General features: G+C 42.2%; 1 protein-coding gene across 46 annotated transcripts in view; it reads right to left on the bottom strand.

Annotated features, from left to right (window-relative positions):
- Positions 1-22,389, bottom strand: part of SCML4 (Scm polycomb group protein like 4) — a 136,932-nt gene that overhangs the window by 12,258 nt on the left and 102,285 nt on the right. For 31 of the 46 annotated variants that reach the window (XR_014806805.1, XR_014806764.1, XR_014806769.1 and 28 more), the window contains 2 exons: positions 15,179-15,469; positions 2,310-2,455 (listed from right to left, as the gene is read on the bottom strand). Coding sequence is in view for 21 of the 46 variants with exons in the window: in XM_021090760.2 (XP_020946419.1) it covers positions 2,310-2,455; positions 15,179-15,469 (437 nt within the window). In the remaining 25 variants the exon portion in view is untranslated. The remainder of the gene's footprint in view (positions 1-2,309; positions 2,456-15,178; positions 15,470-22,389) is intronic. The other 15 variants (XR_014806825.1, XR_014806822.1, XR_014806823.1 and 12 more) reach the window with 1 other exon arrangement.

The following is a 22,389-nucleotide window of genomic DNA, read 5'->3' on the forward strand; positions in this document are numbered from 1 at the left end:
AACCCTCCAGACCATATGTTGAATTCATGAACTTAGTAAGGCTGGGTTTCCTCCTTAACCTATAGTGCTACTTTCAGATTAATAGAGACAAAGGGTAGAAATTTGGAGTGCCCAGATAGGGAGAAGAGGCACAGTACAGGACTCATATAACCAAATGTGTCACAAGCCCCTCTCATTCCTCTACCTAGCCAGCCACTCAGCCAGCACCAGGGAAGCACCTACTCCATGTCATTTGCTCTCCGTGTCTGCAAAATAGCAGAGAGGGCAAAGCTCATGTGCAGGTCCTCCAGAGCCTCATTGCCTACTGTTCTCTCTTTATTCTATGTCCTAGACTTCTGCCATCTCCTACCACGCTAGAAAGAAGCCAGATCGGTCTAAACATAACCCCTCTGTGGTCCTCACTCCCAAGGCCCCATTGTTAGCTGAGGTCAAACACAGTCCCAATAAAATGGGAGTGTCAGGTTAGATGATGATTCTTCCCAGATCTTAGAGTATGATTTCTGAGGTTTTCATTTCAAATAAAATGAAAGACAGGAAGGAGGAAAACAATGGTAACTCTGGTGGACAGAATAATGCTCCTTCTTCTCCCCACAAGATCCCTGAAATCTGTGAATATCTTTGGTTACCCTGCAAAGGGGAATGAAGGCTACAGATGGAATCAAGGCTACAACTCAGCTGACTTTAAAATAGGAAGAGCATCCCGGATTATTGGGAACAGAGGGAGACAGGGTAATCACAGGGACCTTAAAAGTGGAAGAAGAAATCAGAGGAAAGAACCCAAGAGCTGGCAGCCTGAGAAGGACTCTGCTTGATGTTGTTGGCTCCGAGGTTGAGGATAGGGAGCTAAGAGCCAAGAATGAGGGTGGATCTCGATGCTGACAAGGCAAGGGAACCACTTCTCCCAGAGCCTCAGGAAAGCGTGTCCACCCCACCAACACCTTGCTCTTAGCCCAGTGAGAGCCTTGTCAGACTGCTGACCCACTGAACTGTAAGGTAATAAATGTATGTGGTTTTAAGTTGCTACGTTTGTTTGTGGTAACTGGTTATAGCAGCAACTGAAAACTGACATAGTAAGCTTGACAGGTAAAATATTAATTCTTATCTTTTAAAAAAATTTACAGCCTTTATATATTTATTAAGAATCTCTCTCTCTCTCTCTCTCTTTTTTTTTTTTCTGTCCTTTTGCCTTTTCTAGGGCTGCTTCCCGCGGCATATGGAGGTTCCCCGGGCTAGGGGTCTAATTGGAGCTGTAGCCGGTGGCCTACACCAGAGCCACAGCAACGCAGGTTTGGAACTGTGCCTGCAACCTACACCACAGCTCACGACAACACCAGATCCTTAATCCACTGAGCAAGGCCAGGGATCAAACCCGCAACCTCATGGTTCCTAGTCGGATTCATTAACCACTGAACCACAACGGGAACTCCAAGAATCTAACTAATTACACAAACACCTGCTAACCGAAGGTCTTCTATGAGCCAAGCACTGTGTTGAACACTTTATGTGCATTTCCTCATTTAATCCTCAAAGCAGCTTAGGAATAGGCACTATTAGACTGCTGGCATATTGTAGGTGTGCTATAAATGCTTGTTGAAAGCACAGACAGACGGATGGATGGGCAGGAAAACACACACTCCTGATAAAGGCCAAAGTAAGGGAACAGATGGGACAAACATCCCTTAAAAACAAAACTAAGTAGGATGATGGTAGTGTCATAGAATGTCTTTGGGAGTATTCCTTCTTCTTCAACCTTTTGAAAAAGTTTAAGGAGGATGGGCACCAGATCCTCTTTGTTGAAATAAGTAAGAAAGAGAAAGACAAATACCATATATCACTTATAACTGGAATCTAATATACAGCACAAATGAATGTTTCTACAGAAAAGAAAATCATAAACTTGGAGAAGAGGCTTGTGGCTGCCTGGGGGGTGGGGGGGGGGAGAGGGAGGGAGTGGGTGGGATTGGGAGCTTGGGGTTAACGGAGGCAAACTATTGCTCTTAGAATGGATTTACAATGAGATCCTGCTGTGTAGCATTGAGAACTATGTCTGGATACTTACATTGCAACACAGCAATGGGAGGAAAAAGTATGCATACATGTATATGTAACTTGGCCCCCTTGCTGTACAGTGGAAAATAAATAAATAAAACAAAACAAAAAACTAAATGGTTGTTCTGCCTGAGAAACCTGTAGTTCCATCCGGCCTCCCTTGAGTGGTGTCCCCAGGACATAGTACAGACCGCCCCCACCCCCCACGCCACAGCTCCCTGAATCTCCCCTCCTGCCCACCAGGCCCACCCTGTGCATACATGCTTCCGGAAGAGCTCCACGTGGGGCCCCAGAGCTTGCGGGTCAGCATCTTTCACGAACCAGACCACATCCTCCACTGACCAGGTGGAGGGGTTCCTGCTCCTTGGCCGCCGGGCATCCTGCCTGTCGGGAGAAGGGCTTGAGGCTGGAAGGGAGAGCACAGAGAGGGAGGCCATGAGACAGCAGGCCTAGGGCCTCCGTGCTGATCTGGTCCCACCCTGCCTTGTTCCCCCACCCCCGCCCCTGCCCCCTAGTCCAAGGTGGCAGCCTGAGTGACCCCTGTGACAGAGAAAAGCTAGGCACGACTGCTCCTGACAGGAGCCTGGAGCACCAGAGGCAGCATCCCCCCAATCTGTGCAGAAGTTTGCTCTCCCAGGGAGTAGAGCATTAGAAAACAGGTCTTCTCAGGCAGGCTGAAATGCTGACCCTGTTAAGAGTTTCAAAGACCCATCCTGCTCAAGTCTGTGTCAGTGGGCCAGAGCCTCCTGTAACGGGACATGGTGACCAGAGAACACTCATTGTGATGAAGTTCCAAATAGGTGTGTGCAGAGCGATGAGGTGCAAAATGACTTGAGGTCCTTTCTGCCTCCACTGGTGTCGCAGTCAGACAATAAAGACGCAGCAGAATGCAGGGGCATTTTGGTGCTTGTCCTGTGTCTCTGCTGCCACCATCTCCAGAGCCCTGTCTGTGAGAGGTCCGTGACCTGCTCCATGTGTAGGAAGAAGACGTTGTCTGAATGAATACCCGGTGTACACGCTGAGTGGCTCTCACCCTTGTGTCCATCAGAGCGCTCACTCCCAACTCTCCACTTGACACCAGGAACCTAATCCTGTGCCTCGTCCATGGCTGACCCCTGGTCAATGATTGTGGCATGAGTTGTATTGCTACGTAAATGCTTTTCCCACAGGGTAGATTAAAAGATGTAGGACAAATAAAGGAGGGAGAGAGTAGGGAATCAATTCAGGCAATATTTAGGGGATGACTTTCTTTGTATGCCCCAAACTAAGCTCTTTCCCCAGAATCAGCTTCTCCTCCTATCTCTCATGTCTCTGAAACCTCAGTGATATTTCTACTCCTGCCCCTTATTTGCTCCCTGCATTTAATTATTCTGAAGTGCTGATAAGTTTGCCTCTCACATTGGTTTCCTCCTTTTCATCCCTGCTTCCACAATCCCAGAACCACTTACACAACCCTCTGCAAAGATTTTCTAACATGTAAGCTCATCATGGGCTCTCTTCCTTTTAGAGCAAAACTGCCACCACCTCATGCTCTCCCCAGTTCCATCTCCAGCCATGCCCCTTGAGGCTGCCCCTTGCCTATGCACTGAGTCCATAGTCTAGTGCAAGGTCAAGGGCTCTCTTTGGTCTCATAGTAGTTTTCCTGCCTGGATGGAAGGGAAGAGCTTTGGGGCAGAGAGACCTAGGGATGGATCCTGGAGCTGCCTGTCACTGGCTGTGAAATGGCAACACTCTCCACCTGGAAAGGCAGGTGTGAGGATGGAAATAGGATCAGGGCTGGCTCTACGGCCCTGTGTCAAGTGGTCTGCAGAGGGACGGAGGCACCCTGCCCGCCTCTGCCCTCCTGCACACCCCCATCTGGGCACACTGCTTGTGACCTAATGTTCTCCCAGCTTCCAGTCTCCACCTTAGCTGGTGCTTTTGCTTTTCTCTAGAAGGTGTTTACCTTGCCTCCTTTTCAAAGAGTTTCTACCAGCTGCCAGAGCCTGGGGAGACTCCTTCACAGGCAGCATTTGTGTATACTGTCGCTGGATGTCAACTTCGACCTTTAACCCGCAAATCTTTGTTTTCTCTTTGCTTAGAGATGCTCTCCACACTCCGCTTTGTATCACCATTTTGCATGTGCTTGCCTGTAACCTCCAGTTAGTTTTAATATCTGGAGGATGTCTGTTATCTTCCCCCTCTTCATCCACAAGCTCCTCCTAAGCATCTCTCCTATACCAGCTCCTGGGCAAAGTACTTGGTGACAAATGAGATGCTCTCATTACAGGGTTTATAATCACTGAATGCTCCATGTCTCCAAGCAAATATATTTGTACATATGGGTTCAATGAATGTAAAATGAATCAATATACTTTGCAGAAGCAGTATAAGTAAGTTAGACAAAAGCTTTGGGTAAGTAATCCTAATTCCTATTTTCAGGCTCTGAACAATGAAGCAGCTTCCCTACAGAATAATTCTAAGTTAGACGCTGAAAAGCCTTCACTTCCATTTCCCTTCTGTAATGTCAGGGTGCAGTGGTTTTCTGCTATCTCCTTTTTCCTCCTCTTTTCAAAGGGCTTGAGAAGCATACAGTTCTCCACTAGAGCTGAGAAAAATACAGCATCACATTTCTGAGTCTGTCCTAAATACATAAGGATTTGGTTGAGAATCAGATTTACGTTGAGATTTTCCCTGCCTTTTCCTTGCTGGACCTAAAAGTGTCCCCTAAAGTGGTTCGGCACAAGGTGGGGGGTACGTTTAGCCAGGAAACTGTTAATGCACCCCGGGGCCTTCTGAATGCTGATGCATGCTTATTAGAGATGATTTCACTGCATTTAGAGACATCTGCACTCAACATGGGGAGGAGGAACCACGGAAATCGCATTTGCCTTTGGATCCCGCCCCATCAGAGCATCAGCAGTAATCAGGGTGATAATAGATGCTCTGATTACAAAGGCGGGAAGTCTTCAGTGCCAAGAATGATTTTAGAGTGATCAGAGCAGAGGTCAAATCTAATTTCCTGTGTTTGACAGGAAGGAAACACACCAGACCGACTCACAGCATCCTCCATGGGAGCATAAGGTCCTTTGAGCAAGATGAGGGAGCCACAGCCATGAGAACGAGCAAGGGGGTCTGGTTTGTTTTAGGGGGAGGTTCTCCAGGTGACGAGGGTGGAAGGAAAGTGGCCCCATTCCTGGCTCCTGGTGCAGGCTGTGGGCATTTTCATTTTTCTAGGCTGGAGTGGCAACAGCCAGGCCTGGCTCAGGAGCCTCTGAGGGGGCTTTATAGTCATACAAGACAGAGAGCAGCAGGAAGCCAGTCTCACCTCAGGACCTGCTCAGGATCCAAAGCACATAAATATACTCTAGAAAAGAGAGGAAAGTTTCCAGTGGCAGGTTTGTAAAGCCTTCACAATGGTCTGTGCTCACACAAAGATAATGAGTGCACTAGCCCCTCCAGCTGCTGTGAAGGTATCAAGAAGACAGATGGGTCCGGCCTGACACAGCCAGGACTGGCAGATGTGATCAGACAGCAGTCAGACATGATGGATGTGAAAAAAACCTTGCTCCTAAAGGAACAGAGCATGCAAAGCACCACCAGTCACTTTTTTGGAAAGGCGGTGTTCTCCAGCAAAGATAAATTTGTGCATGGTCAGATCTGTTCACTGGGGGCTGCCACAGACATGTGTAAAGTGAAAGCCAGATGTGAACAGACGTACAATAAAAGACGGTGGTGGCTGTTTCTAACACCGAATTCATATCTATCAGGAACAGAATAACTGTGAATCAGGGTCTAAGGCAACCCTGGACGTCTTCACAGCACAGATACTCATGCTGCTGCCTGTGAGTCCCTCTCTGTCACACACACACCCACAAGCACATATATAACTTCCTTCCACTCACTTATAATTCAGAGGTAACTTTTTAGCTAACAATGGAATCAGGTGGAAGAAGGAAAGGGACAATGAGCTGGGAGTCAGAAGCCCCTACACCCACCTGCTATGCCAGCGTCTCTGTGCTTCTCCTGTGGGAAATAAGGGAGCTTGGAAGGAGCTCTAAGGACCCTTCACACTATGGGCTGCCCCAGGCAACACAAGGGAGTTACCTTCTCACACATTTGAAGCCTCATCAGTGTGTCGGTGTGCAAAGCAGAGTAAATGCAGAGCTAACGGCCAGGCTTTGAGCCCTTCCCTGGACCTGATCATTCTATTCTCTATGGGCCTTTCTTCATCATATTTCTCAAGAGTATTGTAAGACTCAAGTGAACATGTGACTTTGGACTGGACCCTGATAAACATCTTGAAGGGAGGCCCATCGGTCTCCAAAAGGAGCCCCTCGGTGGTTTGTTAACTTCTGTTAACATTTGTCTCTCTGGAATTGGACACTATCAGAAAACAGGACCCACATCTGTCTTGTTCACAGCTCCATCCTTAGACTTCAGAAGAGCACCTGGCATATTGTGCTGAGTTGGTATCTGCTGGCCAGGACTGACCAAATCTCGCCGAGTCCTAGTGCCTCACCTGTCAAACCTCTACCATGTTGTGAGGATTAAGTGGGATGATGGAAAGCCTTCAATAGTAAGAATTAATCAAAAGGTGGCTGCTATTCCTATTATTTATAACATGTCATTCCATAATGGCCAGTAGATTTGTCTTCCTAAATCCTGTAGCCATCAGCTCACTTCCCTCTTCAGAAATGTCTGATTTCCACAGAGTAAAGAAAGCCCAGTCTGCTTGACATGGATTCCAAGTCTCCCAGAGCAATTTGCCTCTGCATCCCTGCACAAACCCTTCTCTCCCTGGGAATGAATAAGCCCTTGCTATGCCTTCACTTATTCCACCCCCTCACATGGTGTGCTGTCCCCATTCTTCTTTTTCCGGCTGAACTGTTCTCTATGCGTCACTCAACGCCATACACTATGGAATCAAACTCCAGCCCATAGAAGGCATCTGGGTGGTAATAACAATGTTAGAGTCACTTCAGTTCTGAAGCTCAGACCCACTTCTGGGTGGGAATTCTACAGCATGTCCTGTTAAATGCAAACAGAAGGAAGCTTTTGGTATCCAAAGCCTCCTCATAGTTCTTGGTGATTATGTCTTGAATGAGAGACAGAGGACAGCCCCCAAATTTTCACCTGAGTATCAGCGAAAAACAGCGAGATATATCCCGTGAATATACCCGTTCAGAGTCCATTGGCAGAGGAGAGAGGCATGCTATACCAAGACAGCAGGAGGCCAGGGTAAATTGTCACATGAGCAAGAAGGCTGAGAAGTTTGTCATGTTCTCGATACTTACTGTCCTGCCTATACCCTCATGCCATCTTCTGGCTTTTGCAGTTTTAAACTATTTTGATTAACACCATGGGGGAAAATCTATTTCCACGTCCTTTTCCAGGTTTATGACTTGGGTCAAACCCTCTTAAAGAGATATGGTTTCTTAATACCAACTGCTTTCACTTCAGACACAATTTCAGAGCAGTACTGAGCACTTTTTTGAGAGGAGGGAAAACTTAACAGTCCTCCAGAGGGCCTGCAGCTGGCACCCAGACTGACAGCTAGGTGACAAATGGGTGAGGAGGGCAGGGGTTTCCTCTCCTACTTTAATATACTGCCATTCGATTCAGCATGGTTTGTCTCCATGGTTTCTGAATATGTTTAGCTGTGCAAACTTTGGTCAAGCAACATAGACCTAGAATCCCACTCTGCAAATGTGAAGAGGCCCTGATTAAAAGAGGGTGGTGTTAGAGTCCTAGCTGCTCCCATCACCTTTCTCCCATCCCCTAAAACAAGAGGGACCCCTTGAAGCCCATTGAGCATGGTTTTGAAAGTCCCTGGGATAGTTTTGAAAGACACAGGCTTTGAAGTCAGTTGAAGACCAATCCTGGCTCAACTCTTGACTGACCCTCTCTTGATCTTCACTTGCTTTCTCTGTAAATTGAATATAACAATACCTACAATAATAATATATACCTGTTATTACAATAAATTGTAATATATAACTAATAGTAAGTCATAAATAATGTGTGGAAAGTGTCTGGCCCATAGTAGGTGCTCAATAAACAGCTGTTTAGGATATGCCTCCAACAAGCAGCCAGGCCTCTTTGCTGGGGCTGCAGAGATTTCAGATATGAATGAGAGACCTCATGAAGCTGAGAGTCTGGTTCCTATTATGGGAAAGAAGAGAGGAAGCACCAGGGATGAGGAAACAGAGTGCCATGGAGGAAACAGGAGGGAAGGGACATTTCTATTCAGGAGTGGCTGAGACTGCCAGTTGCCTACCTAACTTGTTTTCCACTTCTTCCTTTGCAGTAGAGTTCCTGATTTTCAGTTGGGATCATGGTTGCCTAGAAGTGAAACCAGCTTCCTTTGTAGCTAGAGGTCATGTGACTAAGTTCTGGCCAATGAGATGTAAGCAGAAGTGAAAACTTCTTTCAGAGATGCCAGCACTGCTCTGTCCACTTATTGTCCCCACCTCCTCCTCCATCTTGGAACTAAAAATGTACATGGCTTGTTGGTTCTTCCCCGGTCTGTGGTTCCATTTAGCACTCTGAGAAGGCACTGGTTAAGTGGAATCTTTGCAGCATCAGAGTTAATGCTCCTACAAAGGGTGAATAATTTCATTTTTCTTCAACAACAGCTCAACAGTAAACTTCAACTGTTACATCCTGCAGCAGCTTTAACTCCAAGGAGGTTAGTTGGTGTGTGATTTTGAATATCCCACAGCCTCATGGGGTTCTGCTGATTATGAACAACTCTGATTTTCAGGGTATAAGGCAGAGTTCTTACTACTATTTCTAAGTTGTAAAAGGGATAATCAATATTCAGGATCCAGATGGGGTTTGCTTGGAGTGGAAGGCAGCAGTGCTTCTTCTTTCACGTGGGCTCTGTTTCCCTGATTTTACCTAAAATCCCAAGAGGCAGAAGTCCTGAGATACTGGGGGTCTCCTGGGGTGCAACCAGGGTGCTGATGGAGAGGGCTTTCTCAGAGCATATTCTGAGCAAGGCTCTGGGCTTCCCTTTGGTCAGATTACTCAGACAGCATATCAAGATCTAATTCCAGGAGAACAAAGGGCAGAAGTGGAGATGAACATGAAGGACAGGAGAGTTGTTGAAGCTGGGATGGGAAGATATCCCAGAGCTCTGCTGAAAGGAGGCAGAAAGAGAAGGGAGAGGGGAGCTACCTTGAGACCCTTTTGAAGGGTCCTGGATTCCCCTCTTCCAGGGGCACCAGATGGACTGGGATGGGGCAGACAATTCTTCAGTGATAGGTGGAGTGATAGACCTTTCCTCCAAACTGTGTCTTCCTCTTACTTCTTGAAATCCTACACTTAAGACATAGAGTCTGAGATTTCACCAAATTGAATAGGAGAGAGAGTAAATATCTCCTTTTTAAAGAGTGGCAATACCCTTAGGTTTATGAGTCAATTCAATCAGCCTGGTGATTACCACCTTGAGCAGATGGGAACTGGGTTGAGGAAAAGAGGTTGTAAAAGGAGATAAGTGAAGGGCAGAGGGACACAGGATGGGAACTTTGACAACCAGGACAATGTGAGGGTACTGGGCTCCATGGGGGTGGGGTGAGGTTCTGGAGAGATAATGAATGTTTATTTAATACCTACTCTACGTCCAATATTATACTAACTCTGGAAACCAACCTAGGAAATAACTGCTGCCCCTTATGTAATTTATGATGTTGGTTTGTGTTGGATCTTGTTCCCTTCTCTTGCTCTTAGAAATCAGATGGAATAATGTCTCTTTCTTTGGAAAATGGGCTCTGCCTGATGATGCTACATGACAATGTTAGGAAGTGGTCTGCAGGGTGCTTCTACACTTGGCAAGAGCCCCCAAGGCTGAGGGAACAGTGCTCTGTCCCTCAAAACTGCCTCCCCTCCTTGCACAGCAGAGGCTTGTTTGGGATGGTGAGAATCTTTGAGGGGAGCATGTGGAGTATCTTGGATCATACAAAATAGCTCATCACTGTGGCTGTCAGGACTACCAGTAGACAGATCCAAGGCTCATAATAGAAACGCCAAAGAAGACAGCCAACCCACAGAAGGCACAGAGAGGGAAGATGAAGACTCCCTGACTCCCTGGCCTGGGGCCTCTTCTGTTCAGCAATTCTCAGGTGTGGAGTTGACATGCTGCAATTAGTTGAGGGGTTTGTTCACATGATCTGAGACTACTAACATTTATTGAGTTCTTACTAAGTTAGCCTTGTACTAAATACACATATGACCTTATTTAATCCTCCCAACAAACCTATGAGGTAGGTGCTATTATTATCATTTTAATTTCACAGGTGAGGAAACTGAGGCACAGAGAAGTTCAGACTTGTGAAAAGTCACACAGTCAGGAAGTGGCAGATCCACGACTCTAGCCCAGGCCATCTGGCTCCACAATTCATGTAATTATCAACTATGCTCTATTCATTAATGAAATAGTGAAGCTTAAAAATGAGTTTTTAAAATAACATAGGTCAAAAGATGGACATCAAGCTATCCCTAGGATGACAGTAATTTCATATACTGCATCCTAAAGAGCTGACTTTGATGGGTGAGACACAAGTAGCATCGCAACCAGCATAGCAGGAATTTTACCTAACTTGTGCTCTGCTATGTATTTGTTGTCCACCACGCAAGAGAAAACTCTTCACCAATATCTGGCTCTTCTTTTTCCTGGCACAGAGCTGGTCTATACCTCTCAGGCTCCCCCAGCATTAAGTGTGGTAAAATGGCCAGCTCTTGCCAGTGAAATATGAGTGGAAGTGATGGGCATCACTACCAGGTACTAGGGAAATGTGTTCACATTTCCCACTTGCTCCTTTCCTTTATACCCAAGAAAGGCATGGGGCATGGAGGCCATAGGGGATAGCAGAGCCACAACTTGGACAGATCCTGGGTCCCTGAATCTGGATACACACACAAAATAGGAACGCCCACCTTGAAATCAAAGGAAAACAGAAGTAGCAATACTCATATCAGACAAAGTAGACTTTAAAATAGAGAAAAATCACAATAGACAAAGAAGGATACTACATAATGATCAAAGAATCAATCCAAGAAGAAGGTAAAACAATTCTAAATATATATGCACCTAACATAGGAGCACTTCAATATATAAGGTAACTGCTGACAGCCACAAAAGGAGAAATCAACAGCAACGCAATAATAGTGGGGGACTTTAACACCCCACTTACATCAAGGGACAGATCATCCAGACAGAGAATCAACAAAGAAACACAGGCCTTAAGTGACACTCTAGGCCAGAAATATTTAATTCATATTTATAGAACTTTCCATCCCAAAGCAGCAGAATATACATTCTTCTCAAGTGCATGTAGAACATTCTCCAGGAGAGATCACATCTTGGGCCACAGTCAAGCCTTGATGAATTTTAAAAAGTTGAAATTATCCAATGCATTTTCTCTAACCACAATGCTATGAGACTAGAAATCAACTACAAGAAAAAAAAAATGACTCCTTCTGAAAGCTAAACAATACGCTATTGAACAACCAATGGATCATTGAAGAATTCAAAGATGAAATCGAAAGATACTTAGAGACAAATGACAATGAAAATAAAACAACCTAAAACCTATGAGACACAGCAAAAGCAGTTTTGAGAGGGAAGTTTATAGCAATACAATCTTACCTCAGAAAAGAAGTAAAAGCTCAAATAAACAACCTAACCTTACACCTAAAACAACTAGAGAAGGAAGAATAGACAAAGTCCAAAATTATCAGAAGGAAAGAAATCATAAAAATCAGAGCAGAAATAAATGAAATAGAGACAAAGAAAACAATAGAGAAGATCAATGAAACCAAAAGTTGGTTTTTTGAAATAGCAGATAAACCCTTAACCAGCCTCATCAAGAACAAAAAGAGAGAGAGCTCAAATCAATAAAATTAGAAATTAAAAGGGAAAAATTACAACTGACTCCACAGAAATACAAAGGATCATAAGAGACTACTACAAGCGACTATATGCCAATAAAATAGACAACCTAGAAGAAATGTACAGATTCTTAGAAAGGTACAACCTACAAAGACTGAACCAGGAAGGAATTGAAAATTTGAACAGACCAATCACAAGTACTGAAATTAAATATGTGATTAAAAACCTTCCAAAAAACAAAAGTCCAGGACCTGATGGCTACACAGGTGAATTCTATCAAACACTTAGAGAAGAGTTAACACCTATTCTTCTGAAACTCTTTCAAAAAACAGTGGAGGAAGGAACACTCCTAAGCTCATTCTAGGAGGCCGCTATCACTCTGATACCAAACCAGACAAAGATACCACAAAAAAGAAAATTATAGACCGATATCACAGATGCGAAAATCCTCAACAAAATACTAGCAAACTGAATCTAAATATATAGTAAAAGGATCATATACCATGATCAAGTGAGACTTATTCCCAGGAATGCAAGGATTCTTTAATATCTGTAAATCAATCAATGTAATATACCACATCAACAAAATGAAAAGTAAAAACCATATGATCATCCCCACAGATGCAGAAAAGGCTTTTGACAAAATTCAACACCCATTTCTGACAAAAACTCTCCAGAGAGTGGGCACAGAGGGAACCTACGTCAACATAATAAAAACTATATATGAAAAACCTATAGCTAACATCATTCTCAATGGTAAAAAACTGAAAAAATTTCCACTAATATCAGGAATAAGACAAGGATGTCCACTTTCAATGCTATTATTCCACATAGTTTTGTGAGTCCTAGCCATGGCAATCAGAGAAGAAAAAGAAATAAAAGGAATCCAAATTGGAAAGAAAGAAGTAAAACTATCACTGTTTGCAGATGGCATGATACTATACCTAGAAAACCCTAAAGACAGCAGAAAACTGTTAGAACTCATCAATGAATTTGACAAAGTTGCAGGCTACAAAATTAATACACAGAATAATTGCATTTCTATATAGTAACAATGTAAGATCAGAAGAGAAATCAGAGAAACCATCCCATTACCATCACATCAAAAAGAATAAAATATGTAGGAATAAACATACTTAAAGAGACAAAAGATCTACACTCTGAAAACTATAATTCGCTGATGAAAGAAATCAAAGACAACACAAACAGATGAAAAGATATACCATGCTCTTGGACTGGAAGAATCAATATTGTCAAAATAATTATATTACCCAAGGCAATCTACAGATTCAATGCAATCTCTATCAAATTACCAAGGACATTCTTCACAGAACTAGAACAGAATATTTTAAAATTTGTATGGAAACATAAGAGACCCAGAATAGCCAAAGCAATATTGAAAAAGAAAAATGAAAATGGAGGAATCAAGCTTCCTGACTTCAGACAATACTACAAAGCTATAGTTTTGAGCAATGTGGTATTGGTACAAAAACAGAAATAAAGATCAATGGAACAGGATAGAAAGGTCATAAATAAACCCAAGCACCTATGGTCAACTAATCTATGACAAAAGAGGCAAGAACACACAGTGGAAGAAAGACAGTATCTTCAATAAATGGTGTTGGGAAAACTGGAAAGCTACATGTGAAAGAAAGAAAATAGAACACTACCTAACACCATGGACAAAAATAAACTCACAATGGATTAAAGACCTAACTATAAGGCCGTATACTATGAAACTCCTAGAGGAAAACATAGGCAGAACGCTCTTTGACTTAAATCACAGCAAAATTTTGTTTGATCCACCTCCTAGAATAATGACAATAAAGACACAAATAAACCAATGTGACCTAATTAAACTAAAAAGCTTTTGCACAGCAAAGGAAAACATTAAAAAAAATGAAAAGACAACCCACAGAATGGGAGAAAATCTTTGCAAATGATGCAATAGACAACGGCCTAATATCAAAAGTATGCAAACAACTCAGACAATTCACATTAAGAAAACAAATAACTCAACTGAAAAATGGACAGAAGACCTAAATAGACAATTCTCCGAAGAAGACATATGGATGGCTAATAGGCACATGAAAAAATGCTCAACATCACTAATTATTAGAGAAATGCAAATCAAAACTACAACGAGGTACCACTTCACACCAGTAAGTATGGCCATCATTAACAAGTCAACAAGTAACAAATGCTGGAGAGGGTGCAGAGAAAAGGGGATCCTCCTTCATTGTTGATGGGAATGTAACTTAGTACAGCCACTATGGAAAACGGTATGGAGGTACCTCAGAAAACTAAATATAGAATTACCATATGATCCAGTAATCCCACTACTGGGCATATATTCAGACAAAACTTTTGTTGAAAAAGATATGTGCACCCCTATGTTCACTGCAGCGTTATTCACGATAGCCGAGACATGGAAATAGCCTAGATGTCCGTCAACAGATAAATGTATTAAGATGTGGTACATATGCATAATGGAATAACACTCAGCCATAAAAAAGATAAACTAATGCCATTTACAGCAACATGGATGGAACTAAATATTTTCATACCAAGTGATGTAAGCCAGAAAGAAAAAAACACCATATATCACTTATTTGTGGAATCTAAAATATGGCACAGATGATCCTATCTACAGAACTGAAGCAGATCACACAGCCAAGGAGAGCAGACTTGTGGTTCCCAGAGGGTGGTGAGGGCAGGAGGAGGGAGTGGGGCAGATGGGCAGTTCAGGGTTTTGGGATGCAAACTCTTATATTTGGGATGGATGGGCATTGGGGCCCTATGGTACAGCACAGGGATCTGTGTGTAATTGGACTACTTTGCTGTATAGCAGAAATTGAAGAAACATTGTAAATCAACTATGATTTTTAAAAATTTTTTAAAACAATATAATCATATTTTATAAGTAAAAAAAATTATAAAAGGGAATACCCGCCTTGAACTCCTGAATGAAAAATATACTTATGTTGTATTTGAGTCACTGTACATTTTAGATTCTACTCATTCCCACAGTCTAGACTGCTCTAATACACCACTTTCTTTGTTTTTGGCCAAAGGTTGAAGTCAGTTGCCTTCAAGAATAACAAACATCCATGAAAGGATTTGTGGAAATTTCTAATTTCCCAGTGTTCCCATGTTCAAACAGCCACAGTCCCCTGGTCCCTCTCCATGCGGTGGTCCCAAGGCAAGGGCAGAGAAGGTCAGGTGATGGGGAAGCCAGCACATGCATTACATTACCACATCTGTTTCCTTCAAGAGAGGTCCCATTTTTCTTGGGGCTGGAGCCAGGGGGCCTCAGCCCAGAAGCTGAGAGGCCTCCAGAGGTCATGGGGCTGGTGCGGGGACCACTGGATGTGGTGGCTGAGCCTCCCCCAAGGTGGCCGTCTCCAGAATTCTGCCTCTTGCAGTACAATGAAGAGGAGGTGGGCAGGGAGCCCCTGTGGCTAAAGGCAGAGGAGGAGGTATCCACGCTGTAGCGGTTCATGCTTGCAGGGTTCACCAGGCACTCCTCAGTGGTGACTGTTTTTGCTAAGTGAGAAGGCAAGGCAGAAGAGCAGAGATCAGAGAGCAGTTCAAGAGGCCACCTGGTGCTTAGTCTTGGAAAACCTTTCCCCAGCAGCATGGGCACCATTATCTTTGGGGATGGCGGAGGAGATGGGATGGACCCTACAGCATAATCCCAAATAAATCCCCTCTCAGCATACTGATACCTGAGTCACCAGTGAAGCATACCGTGGTAAGAATTGGGAGATGTACCCCTCTATGTTCAGAGGAAAATGTGATGTTCTTGGGGTTTGATGACTTGGAAACAAAATTCAATCAAGTCTTTCTCCCTCCATGATTCTGCTCCTCCTGAAGTCTCTGTCAGCTTGCTGGAATCTCCCTGCACCCTCTTTTCTTACCCACCACCACTGCCTCCTCCCCCTGGCCCAGGATTCCTGGGGTAGATCAAGCTGGATTCATAGTGTCCCAGAGTTAGAAGAAACAACTTTGGCCTGGGTACTGACACAGGTGTGAAGGTGCTGCCTGCCCACACTTTCAGCCCCAATATATATGAAGGCACTAACCTTCCACCAAAGCTAACAAACTAGGGACATACGGACACAAATGCTGATCTGGCTGGCCTCATGGTCCTCCCCAAACCCTGAAGATGAGAGATAAAGAGCCAACCTAAAGCACAGGTGGAGTAGAAGACCTGAAGAGCCTGCCAACCTCATCATTAGCTCCCACACTCAAGGACTTTCCACACTTTTTTTTTTTTTATGGCCACATCCATGACAAATGGAACCCCTGAACCAGGGACTGGACCCAAGCCACAACTATGACCCATTTTGTGACCATGCCAGATCCTTTAACCCACAGCACACACCCATGCCTCTGTAGGGACTGGAGCTGCTGCAGTCAGATTCTTAACCCACTGAACCACAGTGGGAACCCCGGACTTTCTACACTTCTAAAGTTCAGTCTTGTAGCCTGTTGAACTCTATCTGTGAGCTATACCTGTGGACAAATGGTGTGGAGTGTTTTGTTTTGTTTTGAAGGAAAAAAGTCCAAAGGGATAGAAAGAGGAAAAAAGTCTTCTAGTAATTCCTTCTCTTCAGTCCCTCCCACTCCAGACAAGATCATATCTACCTAGCCCCATCAATCATAACCATCAATAATATACTACACACAGTCAAGACAGATATTGACATCTCCAAAGAAAATACACTAAGATAATAAAAACCAATGGATCCTCCAAGGGTGATGATGAGAAAACATTTAGGGTCACAGATCCAGATGTCTTCTTCATGTATGAATTCCTTCCACAATATAGGTATTGAAAGATCAGCATGATTTTATTAGGGGAACCAGCAGGTCTGGGGGATGCATATGGAGCTTGCCTGGAAACAAAAACCTTGTGTATGGAAGGCAGCTAAAGTAGTACCTAGAGCAAATTTCTTCTTTAAAAAGAAGAAAAATCTCAAATTAACAACCTAATCTTCATCATTAAGATACTGGAGAAAAAAGGGTAAACTAAACCTAAAGCAAGCAGGAGGAAGAAAATAATAGAGATTAGAACATGAAGTAATTAAATAGAGAATAGAAAAACAGAGAAAATCAATGGAATCAAAAGCTGGCTCTTTGAAAAAAGGAACAAAACTGACACACTTTTAGCTAGATTGGCCAAGAAAAAAAAGAGAGAAGACTCAAATTACTAGAAATATTATCACCAATCTCAAAGAAATAAAGTGGATTATTAAGAAATATTGTAATACTTATATGCCAAGAAATTAGGTAACTGAGAAGAAATGAACAAACTAACAGTGACAAAAAGAAATAGACCATCCAAATAGACCTACAACAAAAGATTAAATTAGTAAAAAAAAAAAGAAGAAATCCCAGGCTCAGATGGCTTCACAGGTGAATTCTCCCATTAGAGAAAAATTAAAAGCAATTCTTCACAAACTCTTCCAAAAAGAAAAAAAGGATCACTATGGACTGAATTGTGTTCATATGTTGAAGCCTTCAACATATATTTGGAAAGAGGATCCATAAAGAGGTAACAGAGGTTAAGTAAGGTCTAAAGGGTAAAATCTTAACCCTCGATAGGACTGTTTAAAAAGAAAATACTGACAAGAAGAGGAAAAGACTTGCGAGAGCTCTCTCCCTCTTCACACACATACACAGAAAAGAGGCAATGTGAGGACATACAAAGTGACTGTTTATAAGCCAGGAAGAGAGGTATTACCAGAAATTAACCCTTGCGACACCTTGATCTCAGGTTTTTGGCCTCTAAAACTGTGAGAAAATAAATTTCCGTTGTTAAAGCCCCTTAGTAGTCTATTATGGCAGCCTGGCAGACTAATATAATGAGGGAATACTTCCCAGCTCATTCAATGAGAACAGTAATACCCTGATACCAAAACCAAAGACATCAAAAGAAAACCAAAGATCAATGCTCATTAATATGAATGAAAAAAATCCTCAAAAAATACTACCAAAACAAATCCCTAACTTATAAAATGACATACCTCAAGACCAATTTGTTTCAGGAATTTAGGATTGACTTAACATCCAAAAATCAATTAATGTAATATATGATATTGATAGAAAAAAAAACAAAGATCATGTGATTATTTCAATAGATGTAGAAAAAGAATTTGACAAAATCCAACATTCTTTCATGAGAAAAATACTCAGCACACTAGGAATAGAAAGAAACTTCCTCAAACTGAAAAAAGGGCATCCAAAAAAATCTACACTTAACACCATAGTTAATAGTAAAAGACGGGATGCTTTTCCTCTTAAGATCAGGAACAAAGATGTCTCTGTTCTTATACTTCTATTCCATATTGTACTGGAGGTTCTATCCAGAGCAACTAGGTAAGAAGAAGAAAAGTATCTAGTTTGGGAAGGAAGAAGTAAAACTATCTCTTGGTTGTAGAAAATTCTAAGCAATCCAATAAAACACCATTGAGGAGTTCTGTTGTGGCTCAGTGGAATTAAATCTGACTAGCATCCATGAGGATGAAGGTTTGATCCCTGGCCTTGCTCAGGGGGTTAAGGATCTGGTGTTGCCATGAGCTGTGGTATATGTTGCAGATGTTGGCTTGGATCCTGCATTGCTGTGGCTGAGGCGTAGGTTGGTGGCTGCAGCTCTGATTCAACCCCCAGAAACCTCCATATGCCATGGGTAGGGCCCTAAAAAAAAAGACAAAAAAAAAAAAAACCCTCACTATTGAAATCAATAAATGAATTTAGCAAAGTTATAGGATACAAAATTGACATGCAAATATCAATTGTATTTTATACATTTGCATTGAACAATCTGAAAATGAAGCTGGGGAAATAATTTATAATAGCATAAAAAAGAATAAAATACTACGGAATAAATTTAACAAAAGATGTACAAGACTTATAACTAAAAACCACAAAACATTCTGGAAATAAAGTTCTAAATACTTAAACGGAAATAAATTTCATGTTTATGAATCATGAACAATGTTAAGATGGCAATACACCCTAAATTCATCAATGAAGTCAATGCAATTCTTGTCAGAATCTCAGTTGACTTCTTTGTAGAAAGTGACAAGATGAATCTAAAACTCATACAGATTTTCAAGGAGCCATGAAGAGCCAAAATAATAATGAAAAAAAGAAGAACAAAGGAGATTATTCACACTTGACAATTTCAAAATTTACTACTAAGCAATGGTAATAAAGACAGTGTGGTACTGACTTAAGGAGACACATATAAAACAACGGAATAGAGTTGAGAGTCAAGAAATAAACCTATGTGTCACGTTCAACTGATTTTCAACAAAGGTGCCAAGATCATTCAATAGGAAAAGAATAGTCTTTTCAAAAACTGGTGCTGGGACAACTGGATGTCTACATGCAAAACAATGAAGTCGGAGCCTTACTTCATACCATATACAAAAAATTAACTTGAAATGGATCAAAGATCTAAATGTAAGAGCAAAAACTTAAAAAAAAAACTCTTAGAAGGAAACATGGGGTAAATCTTTATGACCTTGGGTTTGGCAAGGTATTCATTCTTAGATTTGACTCCAAAAGCATGAGCAACAAAAGAAAAAGACAAGTTGTATTTACCAAAATTTAAAAGTTTTATATTTTAAAAGATACTATCAAGTAAAAAGATAACCCACAGAATGGGAGAAATTACTTGCAAATCATATATCCAATAAAGAACTCATACTCAAGAGTATATTAAAAAAAATCTTACAACTCAACAATAAAAGAATAAATAACCCAATTTAATATGGGCAAAGTACTTGAAAAGACTTTTCCCCAAAGATACACAAATGGTCAATAAGCACATGAAAACTTGTTCTAAATCATTAGTCATTAGGAAATGCAAATCAAAATCACAATGAGGTACCACTTCACACTCACAAGGATAGTTATAATCAAAAAGTAGGATAATAGCAAGTGCTGGTGATACTGGAGATAAATTGGAACCCTTGTACACTGTTGGTAGAATGTAAAATGGTGCAGCTTCTTTGGAGAACAGTCTTGGTCTTCCTCAAATGGTTAAAACTAAATTCATTCTATGACCAAGAAGTTCTACTCCTAGGTATATATATTCCTAGGAGAAATGAAGTTTCCACACAAAAATTTATACATGAATATAAGAACTATTCATAACAGCCAAAATGTGGAAACAACTCAAATAGCTATCAAGTGATGAATGGATAAACAAACCATGGTATATCCATATGATGGAATGTTATTCAGGCACAAAAAGGAATGAAGTACTGACCCATGCTACAGTGTGAATTAAGCCTTGAAATGTTATGCAAAGTAAAGAAACTGGGCCTCAAAACCCCACATATTAAATGATTCCATTTGCATGAAATGTCCAGGATAGGCAAATCTACAAAGACAAAAAGTAGATTAGTGGTTGCTTAGGACTTGGAGGTTAGGAGAATAGAGGGTCCTAGCTAAAGGGTATGTGCTGTTCGACATGTGGAAAACTCTATACAATTGACTGCAGTGACAGTTGTACATATCTGTGATATATATACTAAAATTCACTGAGTTTAATTTAAAAAAAATTTGTTGTTGTTGTTTCAGGGCCACGCCTGTGGCATATGGAGGTTCCCAGGCTAGGGGTTGAATTAGAGCTGTAGCTGCCAGCATACACCACAGCCACAGCAACAGGGGATCCCAGCTGCATCTGTGACCTACACCACAACTCACTGCAATGCCAGATCCTTAACCTAATGAGCAAGGCCAGGGATCAAACCCTCATCCTCATGGGTACTAGTCGGGTTGGATACCGCTGAAGCGCAACAGGAACTCCTCACTGAGTTTAATTTTAAATGGATACTATTGTATGATATATTAATTATATCTCAAGCTGTTTTTTAAAAAGCCATTGCAGAGGCCCAGTGTTTGGCTGTGAACACATTCTTGAGAGTGTTATACAGTTAGGTCCAACTCTGCTTTGGTCACTAGGACACAAGGAAGCTGAGCAGCAAGGGGCACACATGCTGTGCCTCATGCTTCGTGGCTGATGCAGAGCTGCAAGATGTCTTCAGGAACCTGGAACTCTGCACCTTCGCCTGGAGGGCCTCTATTGCATCTTCCCTCTGGGTCAGAAGACATCAGCAGAAAGGACCTGGCTATGGAGCTATATACCTGGCTGCTTCTTGAATGCAGTGAGGAAGAGGAAGGCTAATGTTTTTTTGAGCACCTACTATGGGCCAGCACATTCCATTCCAGTGAGTGGGAAGGCTGCCATTATATTCTCTTTATTGGAAAGTTTTCATATTCTGGAATACTAATCCTTTTTGTGTCCCCAGTGGCAAGAGCTTTGGTATATGTGAGGAAGCTACTCACAGCGTCTGGCATGGTGTTTGGCATTCAGAGGCACGCAATAAATATTTATTAAACAGATATTTGGGCAGTAAGTCTGCTGTTACACAGAAAATACATTAAAATTCAGATGATAAAGAAGTAAATATAAATTCTTCATGCATATTCAGGATAAACAATGAAAAATCTAACTAAAACATTTATTCTATTTATTAAATATTTTAAATCCAAATTAAATACGCCTATGGAAGTCTGAAAGTCTAAGGTAGAGAATGCAGATAATTCCCCAAACTGCGCAGTAGCTGGAAAATACAGATGCAGATGGAATATTGTTCTCTTATGACAATGGGTGGAAATGGGGAACAAGGGAATATGGACCTTATTGGTTGAAAAACTGCTGACAACCATGGGTGAGATCGAAGGTAATAAAAGCCATCTTCTGGGCTGTAATCCAAATGAATTCATCAGAAAGTAAAACTGACTTGAGAGAGCATCAGCCATAGCCCTCAACCCAGCAAATACATGCCAACGATTCTGGAGGCGGCCAGGTGGGCATTCATGGAGACAGATCACTAAGCCCCAGCCTTGATCCAGCACAGCCTGTAGCTCCTAGGAAGCCTGGGAGTGATTAGCATGTTCAGGTGCACACACCAGGGTGCCATTCAGAACTGAAGAGGATGCATCTGCTCAAACCTGATTAAAAAAGGTTTTCCTCACCTTTATAAATAGAGGTGCTGACACCTACATCATATCTGAGTGTAAAAAATGACTGATACAGTGAAGGCCATCATGCTTCAACCACAGGACTGAAAAGGACCTTCACAGAGCACTTGGCCCAGCATTTTTCCGAGTGTTAAATGCATCCCACTGGTGGGACAGGAGATGAGTCTTGGTGGTACTTTGGTGCATTAATTTCCCAAGGCTGCAGAAATTACCACAAATTTGGTGACTTAAAACAAGAGAAATGTATTCTCACCTAGTTCTGGAGGCTACCAGTCTGAAATCAGCATGTTGGCAGAGCCACGCTCTCTCTGTGGGCTCTAGAAGAAGATCCATCTTTGCTTCTACATGCTTCTGGTGGAAGTCAACAATCTGTGGTGTCCCCTGGCTGTAGACACACCCTC

This window comes from Sus scrofa, chromosome 1 (genome assembly GCF_054392235.1).
Source record: "Sus scrofa isolate SSC_HxYL_T2T_F1_AM1 chromosome 1, Sscrofa_HxYL_maternal_Yorkshire_Landrace_v2.0, whole genome shotgun sequence".
NCBI lineage: Eukaryota > Metazoa > Chordata > Mammalia > Artiodactyla > Suidae > Sus > Sus scrofa.